General features: G+C 41.5%; 1 protein-coding gene across 1 annotated transcript; it reads left to right on the top strand.

Annotated features, from left to right (window-relative positions):
* Positions 1–1,437: 1,437 nt before the first annotated feature.
* Positions 1,438–5,678, top strand: stc1 (stanniocalcin 1; the record flags this gene model as incomplete). Its single annotated transcript, XM_083912535.1, has 4 exons — positions 1,438–1,618; positions 3,279–3,421; positions 3,564–3,775; positions 5,378–5,678. 4 exons carry the CDS (start codon positions 1,438–1,440, stop codon positions 5,676–5,678), a joined length of 837 nt encoding a protein of 278 aa, XP_083768661.1.
* Positions 5,679–9,594: the final 3,916 nt, after the last annotated feature.

Here is a 9,594-nt window from a genome sequence, read left to right as displayed (position 1 = left end):
TATAATAATAACTGACAACTCTCTCTGAGAAAATAGGGTTATGGCTCAATGATTGCCAAAGATAACCTAGAAGAGAGACACAAGAAGAGGCTCTTTGGATCACCACAGGAAAAGAGAAGTGATTTGACATCTTATGGTATAGTATGTGGCAAGAAGACAAACATGACTCGAGTCATTTTGGAAGCGAATCAAATGTGTTCTTTTGTTTCTTTTACATCACATTCTCATCATTAGGACCATTTAGCTGCCTAGCGTCTGAATGTGTCTTTAATAGTTGAGCGTTGCACTGGGTGAAGAGGCGTGAGGCCTCCATGATTAATGATAGCTTAGAGTCCCACACATCATCCTCTGTATGTCGGCACGTGCAGCTGCAACTTAGTGGACTCCAAGCCAACATTTCACAGTCTTTGGAAAAGGAGAATGGAGAATTAGGTCAACGGCGATCATTAGCCGCACTTAATGTCAACAACACAGGTAGTCTTTCTCCATGTTCAGTAGATCCCTTTCAGTTGAATGGTGTCATCTACAAGCACGGTTCAGGAAAAGGCCAAGAGAAGGTTTATTTGAATATGAGTTGATAATTGTACAAAGGTGTTGAAATCTGGCAAAGTGTGCGCCATATTGGTCTGTTACTGTGGAGATGGGCTTTGCATTAAATCTGGAATGAGGGAAAACATAAACTCCAACTTCAATATATAATTTTGTTACAGTCCCTTGCCTATTATTTATACAACAGATTGCAACATGATACAATGTGGGTGGTCACAAAATAAAACTCCCATTCTATGTAAATTAATTTTTGACAACTCCTTACTGAAGCAGTTTATTCCATACATTTGAGGCTAACTGAGGATTCAACCCATAATTAGTGATCACAGTAGTGACTGGTTAAATCTTCAGTAATGTAAGGAAGCAGTGGCAGAGGGATGCAATACTACTAATACTCTGTAACAAACAACTCTGTGACAAACAAATACGCATTTTTAGGGTAACTATCCATCCATCTATCCATCTTCAACCTCTTGTCCCTAAGGAGGTCTGGGGAAGGGGGGGGGGGGTCTGGAGCCAATATAGGGTAACAGTAAGAAAAAACATGTTCACATTTTGTCTCTTAGGTTCATTATAGTACATAATGGCCACATTCTCCATGTTCAGCTGTTGCATCTACAGTGTTGGCCACTGTTAAATGATTTTATCAATTAGTTGTGGAAATACCAGGACCACGGTCTTGAACACTGCGTCCTGATTGGTCCAAACGCAGCACTCGTAATGTTCAGCGCTCCCATATAAACCCATGCAGACTTGACATCGCTGCTATCTGTCAGGCAAGTCAAAAGGATAGTGAGGAGTCCAGTGTAAAGCCATTGCTGGCAGCTTACTTGTAATAGCCGACATTGATTAGTGTTTTCGGCGCTGCAGAAGCTTTTGGAGATTCTTATGAATTACACACAAAGCAGGAGGCATCTCTTTACGTTTAGTTGTATTATCTGTGTTGAGAGGACGATGCCTTTGAGGACCGGACTTTTTCTCCTGATGGTGCTGAACGCATCTGCATATGAACTGGATCAAAACGAGTCTTATTCGCCCAGGAGAACACGCTTTTCTGCCAATAGCCCTTGTAAGTAACATGCTGCCTCCATCTGCATATCTCAGAGTGTACTGCTTGCTGTTTTACACATCATTTGCACAATGCACAGGCTTATTTTTTGCTCGCTTTTTTTCATATATACATAATTGTTTGGCCTATGCAGCCTTTTCTGTCTAAACGAGCGCGTTGATTCATGGAGAAGGCTACGGGATGAACGCTGTGGGTTTTTTTGTTTTTTTTTGCCGGTGTCCTGCCGGCAACAGATGAGCACGGAGCCTGGCGCCGACACCTGAGAGTGCAGGCTGTGTCATGCTGATAGTCTCATTCTCACGGCTTTGGCTGCTGCATAGGTTCCACTATTGAGCATTATAGTGGACTTGAGGGGGTCTTTAGGGCATAAAGCATAAAGCTTCTCACGTAGCCTTCCCGTGTATAGCCTTCAAGTCAGAATAATATGCTATTGCATATTTTACACTGTTTGTCACTATGGCTGTGCCTTTTGGACTAATAAATTGCAACCCTATTAGTTCACTTCTTATCCATCAAATGAAACACATACCTGAGTCATAATCCCTTGTAATAACCATCAAGCAATGACACTGCAAAGCATACATCTCCATGGCTTCATTCAAATGTTGACTTTTCCTAACACAAAGGTACAGCCCAGTGATAAAACGCATTGGGAGACAGGGATGCTTATTCCCTTCTGCGGGATTTGCTTCATCATCATAAGATTTGCAGCTCACTCTCTGTATTTTGAGAGCAATATCTTTATCTGAGTGAGCAGGTCAACATGGGGCCCCAGATTCGGAGTCTGCCAAGTAGGCTTAGGCTCCGTGGTGACATTTCTAAATGGTTATTACAAAGGATTTGAGTCAGGCTGCCTGCCATCTCAGTGGATTCTTGAAAGGAGAATAAGGAAAGTCAATCTGGATACACTGATTTACAGATTATGTTTTATAGCCCTTTCATGGTGTAAAATTTTCAAGTCGGTTGCATGGACTTATAGAGCTGTGTTCCTAATTACCAAGATCTGTTTTTTTGAAAAATTGTCTGAACATGAATGAAGTTGCAGGGACGCTGTTAGGTTTAGGGATCAGGGTCACTTGTGGGTTAATCATGAAGTGTTTTGGAGGAAGAGTCTTTAAATTAAGAGTCTGGTGGCAGCATGCATTTGCGTGTGTGTTTGTGTGTGTGTGTGTGTGTGTGTGTGTGTGTGTGTGTGTGTGTGTGTGTGTGTGTGTGTGTGTGTGTGTGTGTGTGTGTGTGTGCGTGCGCGTGTGTGTGCGTGTGTGTGTGCCAGTGGTACAAGTGTATGTTTGTGTGTCTACAGGCATGCCAACAATTTTCAGTAAACTCTTTGGTATTTCTGGTGCTGTTCATCCAAGCTCTGCTGAAAAGAACCAAACACTGGAATATAGGTCCCTGCCAAGAGGAAAGTGAAGTAGTGCCAAATAGTGTCTGAGACTCTTCGAGTTGTAAGGTGTCCAATCTCCAGTCAAGTCACCATTTGCCCCGAGTGACTGTATGTCTTTTGTGAATCACCAAGTATGAACATTCTCTTTTGTTCACTGCATTTTTGAGCTGAGACCCTGGCAACCCTTGTGTAATGAGCTCAGAGAGTGTGCAGTGATCCCCAGTGAACCCACTGTTGGCTCCCCTGCTGATGGTTCATTCTCTGTGCCCACAGCAGATGTGGCACGCTGTCTCAACAGTGCCCTCCAAGTTGGCTGCGGAGCCTTCGCCTGCCTGGAAAACTCAACTTGTGATACAGATGGCATGCATGACATCTGCAAGTCCTTCCTATACAGTGCTGCTAAATTTGACACTCAGGTATATACTTTAATTCATTTCACAAAGACGACATACAGAAATGCCATTCTCTCTATTTTTCCCATGCATATGAGCTTGTGTAGGATTATATGGGTGTAACTGTCAGGGCAAGAATGTGTGAAGCACTGCTGTGTTTTTACAGGGTAAAGCATTTGTGAAGGAGAGCCTTAAGTGCATTGCCAATGGCATCACCTCGAAGGCATTCCCCACCATCCGCCGCTGCTCCACCTTCCAAAGAATGATATCTGAAGTCCAAGAGGAGTGTTACAGCAAGCTGGATATCTGCACTGTTGCCCGATCGAATCCAGATGCTATTGGCGAAGTTGCACAGCTACCAAGTCACTTCCCCAATAGGTGAGCTCTTCTTCTACTGTATTGACATTACAACTATTTTGAAAACAAGTTGAACAAGGTTATGGTCTGATGGTACACACTGTATGGGCTTGTAAATTGGCATGTCAGCGTTCGAAGCCCATGATGTTCAAAAAGCTCTTTGACCACAGAGTAGACTTAAAAACAAGGGTGTATATCTCCAGTAATCAGACAGTAAATATAGCTGCACATTTGAACCTGATTTATGCAGCATAGCAGATGGCTACATTTGTATTGATTTTCATGCTCTGGTTACCATCAGCTTCATACATTTTTTCATACAATGAAAGAAAATAAAACAGGAATATCAAGTTTGCATGTTTTTTGTTCCTATTGTTGTTCTAATACATGTAGGATTGCAGTTTGGGAGTGGATACAAAAGGGCTAGGAGGGTGAAGCACAAGGCTTAGTAGTGACTGGAAAAGGGACAGTCACTCCCATATGGATGGAGTCAGACAACAGAGCATGTGTGCAAATACATAGAAATACCTATGAAGACTGGAGTTGTTGGCAGGTACAACAGGAATATATTGTCGTTACCATGTTGTACAGTTTTTGGTTTTGAGCTCCAAAAGTTCCTCATATTGTATTTTTTTCATTATACAACAGATACAGAGATACTTTATAAATACTGTGAATGTGTCAAAACGCACAATGCACACAGCCCGTATTCAGAAACTGTGTCTTTAAACCTGCCATCAGGACTTCTGTATGGTTGGGATGTCCCGATTATACTCATTAGGTGCATTTCCACTACGGTTGACTACCCGGAATGAGGCGGGTCTATCTCGCCAAAATTGCACAATAGTCGCTCAGAAGGCCGTTTGGCCGGGTAGAAAATGGCCCTGTCGGAGAGCAGGGCCTCTTTTGTCCCATGAGATATACCCAATTGCTGATTGGATAACGCTAAGCGGGATGTGACATGCAAAGCAGGATATGAGGAAGTACTCATGCCACAACAACCCGCGCCGTTTTTAAAACCCGGCGAAGCAGTAGCAAGCACACTTTTATCAAGAATATGGAGCAGCAAAAATCAAAGAGCAGAGTTATCCATAGGTGGACCGACGAAGAGGTCCGGGCCATGTTGGGTGGCTCTGCTCCTTCCATCGTGGCATCTCTTCTTTATTGTTCACGGCACACGCTGTAACACTGATGAGCTGATCGCCAGCTATCGAAACCCATTTAGAGTCTGGAGTCTCTGAGATCCCTCTCAGGCCTTTTTTTGTAATGGAAACACAACGACTGAATGGCCATTTGAGAGGGCGTGGCCTCAGACTTTCCGGGTGGCCACTCCATAGGGCTAGTGGAAACCCGACTATTATAAGTAGAAGGTGCCACTACAGTGTCGTTACAGTTATTCCCCAGCTGCAACGACGGTGCAGAGATGCATAGAGACCCAGAAAAGCTGACCAATCAGAGCAGATTGGGCTTTTTTGGAGGGGTGCTTAAAGAGTCAGGTGATAAAACAGAGTATTTAAGACCGAGGTGAATACAGGTATATTCAGACAGACAGTATGAGAAAAATAATGTGTTTTTTGAACATAAAAGCCTGTAAGTGTGAACTGCTTTGTTTTGTTGTCCTAGGTTTTATGGTAAGCTGCTACAGAGCCTGATGGACTGTGATGAGGACACAGTGGACCGCGTTAGGACCAGCATGGTGTCGCGGCTGGGCCCAGAGATGACCATGCTTATTCAGCTGCTGCAAAACAAGCCCTGCCCATCCACTGCTGTGGCTGCAGCTGCCGCCATCCCAACTGGAGTGGAGGGCCGTGGGAGCTGGCGCTGGTCCATGGGTCCCCATATGTACAAGATCCAGCCTAACCTGCGAAACAGAGACTCTGCCAGTCATTTTGGCAAAAAGCGCTCTGCCGGTGACAGCTCCTAACTTCCACTCAGATTCAGAAACTCCACTCACTCCTCAAAACATCATGAAAGCTCCTCTATTCCCTAGAGGTGATCAAATCCATTCCTCCACTAGACTGGAAGTTACAGAAAAATGCACCTCTAGGGAATGCCGGAACGCCCATAGAGTTGATATCAGAGTTTGATTGTTGTTATTTCGTATATCCTACACTTTAGGCTTGAGAGAACCCCCCTTCCATCAAGTCCGCTCACAGTTAGTGTTGAACATGTGGCTGTTGCATCTGTGCGACATGGTCCTGTTCGCTCCTCTTCACCTCCTCCAACAGAGATGAAGTCTTTTGATGCCAAGCAAAAAAAAAAAAGAAAAGAAAAAATAGCCATAGTGGTCCACACCTCTAGAGCACAAGTCCGTATTTTAAAAGACAAAAACACAATTTCATAATCCTGACATTTGTTCATGAATAAAAATCGGTAGTTGGATTATTATTAGTTTATTGATAGGAATGGGAAATTATTGGTAGATGTGTCTAATATTTCAGCGATGAAACCAGTCAAATTGTCAGCATGAGATGTGGAAATGAGTTTCATATCTATTTTCGGACTAACATAACCGTTAAATGTACTGTATACTAAGTTATCTGAGACAGCCATAGCAAGCCCTCTAAAAGAGAGTGCTCATTCAGAGTGAGGTCTGTAGAGGTTTCATGATAACCTTTTAGAGATTATTTTAAGATGACCAAAAAACTTCAAACTGCCCTGAATGCTATTCATGAAATACCAAAATAGTGTATAGCTATAGCACTTCTAATTTTTTTTTTTTTTCTGATGGCAGATGTAGCCATGGCCATGTGTTTCAAATCATCAGCCTGGCACATAAGGATTGTCCAGTCCGCGGCCATCAGAAAATGTCCATTTTGCATATCTTGTATCCAGACACTTGTAATGCATTTGACTGTTGAGCTCTAAGGTAAATGTGGGACCATGTTTGGTGGAATCTGTATCCATGTTCTTAACTGAGCGTGAGGCAGTAGTGTATGTGCAGTAGCTGATTAGCACGTTCACCAATGAGACTGAGAGCAGCCATCTTCTTGGACTGATGATCATCATTCTCTGAGGTGAATAACGTGACATACACACTGGCTTCCAGTGTTAAGATTGAGAGTGACTATTTAAAAAAAGCCTTGTTGGAATGATATTTATTTTCCTACTATATTATTTAATGTTTTTATTATTATTTTACTGCATTATTGTAGTTTTAATTAGTTCACAGATGTAAAAAAAACAAAAACAAAAAATAATTCAGTCATGGCTCCTATTTGAACATGAGCTCTATGCCAAAAAAGAAAGTGAGCTCACTCTCTGGTGACTGAATGGGACTCATGTCATGACTCTGTGCTGGCCATAGGGGAACAAGGTTAGTCATTCAAGTCAGGTGATCTACTTTATGGGTTTACAAGGGACCACAACAAAATGATCATTTTGAAACTTTCTGGTTGAAAAAAAGGTTGTCATTGCAGCTGATAGATGTGCTTATTAAGTGCTAGGGGGTTTGTGCACATTATTGAAGACTGACCAGGTATAAAACAAACACCAGCATGAAGTACCCTCCTAGGATTTTTGATGGTTCTGCGCTAGTTTGTGGTGCATTCCTTCGCATCGTCTGAATTGCTTAATAGATACATTCTAATCGTAGTGTCAGCGATTATCGTCATCGCTTGAATTTCTTTCCCGCTATTTATTTTTATTTTTTTATGTTATTTTGTCAATGTGTCGGTTGTGATATTATATAGTCGTGAAGGATGCAGGAAAGAAGACATGCACCATGGGAGTACATACTGTGTATCTGCTTTAGCCTTTGGCCGCAAAGTTTTTTTAAAGCCCCTGAAAACTTGGTTTCAAATCTTTTATATCAAAACCCTTTTTTTTCATCAACATTACATATTAACTAAATAAGCAACAATTAAGGGTAATACTCAAGAAAAAATGTCCTTGGTTGTAAAAGGTAGAATAAATAGCATTTGTCGCATGCGGTTCGTAAAAACAACATTCAAAGTAGCTCAACAGGGGTTACAGTACATTGCTTGTCAGCGTGAGAAGGCGAACCCCAGATTCACTCTCGTTTTCGAGAAAGCTTTGTTAGATGTGTTTTTTTTCGTTGCTGTGTCCGCTATTTTCGTAGCTTCTTTTCGGACTCATGCATCATCCTTTTCCACCTGAGCCCCACTCATGTCAAACCAGTGATATGAGCACAGAACGAACAGCACATACAGAAATCTCCCACTTACCACATAACTCTTACAGTAAAAGAGTATATATGTATATTATATGATAAAGAAAAATGAAGGGAACATTAATATATACACTAAAAGTGTATACAACCCACTAGATAAGGTCTGTATAAGAAGTTTAATACACTTGGTTTACTTTCATCTCAAGCATGTTTTGCTCACTGAGATTTAGCTGCAGACGGTCAGTGTGAAAGTTACCGATGTGTGTAAAGATATTTACAGGCTGCTGTTACTAACTTAGTTCACACACTCTTGTGGTAGTACATTGTTTGAGTTCATTTTAAATGGCACTAAGGTGTAAGGCTGTCTCAGCAGGTAAGACGCTCATGTTAGTTTGTGTATATTACCAGGACCAGGTTGTAACTGTACATTAATGAAAAGTAGACTTAATCCAGTAAGCAATTCTCTTTCATATAATATCTGAACATTTGTGCAGACAAGACTGCGTGAGTCATGGAGATCGAGACAATCATTCAGAATCAGTAGATGAGTACAGAGCCACAGTCACTTTGTGCTGGTGTTTGTTTTATCTATACCTGGTAGATGGTGGTTTGGTGCCATCAATGAGATAATCAGTGACTTAGGAGTGACCTGAGATAGTTTCTGTTTGACAGCAAATTGCAAATGTTTGTGCACATTGAAAATGCAATATACAGATGAACTTGAAACCCAGGCTGGGTTCAGTTCACTATTAAGCAGTTTGATTCATAAAACACAATCGCTTTCCTTTAAAATTCAAACCTAGCAAATCACTCACCTTGAAAATAGTTTTATTTTTTGTTTTTTAAAATGATAAAATATAGTTTTGATGTCGTGAAAGGAATTGAACCCAGTCCTGTTTGGAAAAAAGTGAATTTATATATTGTCCTCGAGTGCAGCACAGAGCAGAAGAAGAGAAGTCTGTGTCAATCTAATAGCTATGTTAAGAATTCCAAACTATGCAATAATCTCACATACAAAGGATTCACAGCAACACAGAAATTGACCTTTACTTCATTCAGTGCCAGTTGATGCTGTGTGAATAAAGCAGCAGCGTGTATGCTCTCATACTGCACTCACAGTGTGAAGCATCACTCCTCTATATTGCTTTCTGTTTCTGTGTTTTTTGTAAACTGGTGTTTCTTTTTGTTCTGTGAATATGGACGTTTCTTTTGTGTCATTTGGTGTGATAAGACAGCAGTTTTGAAGAAAACACTTGGGAAGTTAAGAGCTATAGTCACACTGTAGTATATCCTAGCTTACTATTTTATGTTCAATGTGCACTTTGCATCTTAACCACTATAAAGGGCATTGAAACATTCAGCACATGTGCAACTGAGACATGTTTTATTTACCCAGTGAATGGATACTAGTTTGAATATTTTGCATCCTGAAGGGTCAGGGCTTCTTCATGTACTATTGATACATATGTCTGTATCTTTGTTGTCCATGGGTGAATCCAAAACTCAAAAGCAGCTGCTAAACTGTTACTTCCCTGTATGATGCTGTCTAGATACCCCTCTATTGTGGCTTCTCTGGTCTGTCAATACACAAGGCGTTTTCGGACCAAACAGTTCTAAGGACTCCCTGAGAGGAACTGTCCACTGGGGATCTCCCCCGAGAACTAAATAGGCTCCCTTCAAGGGCTTTTTTTCAGTTTACATTCACACT

This window comes from Echiichthys vipera (assembly GCF_963691815.1).
Source record: "Echiichthys vipera genome assembly, chromosome: 4".
Taxonomy (NCBI): Eukaryota; Metazoa; Chordata; class Actinopteri; order Perciformes; family Trachinidae; genus Echiichthys; species Echiichthys vipera.
Note: the sequence above shows the minus strand (reverse complement) of the source record. Positions and strands in the feature narration are given on the sequence as shown.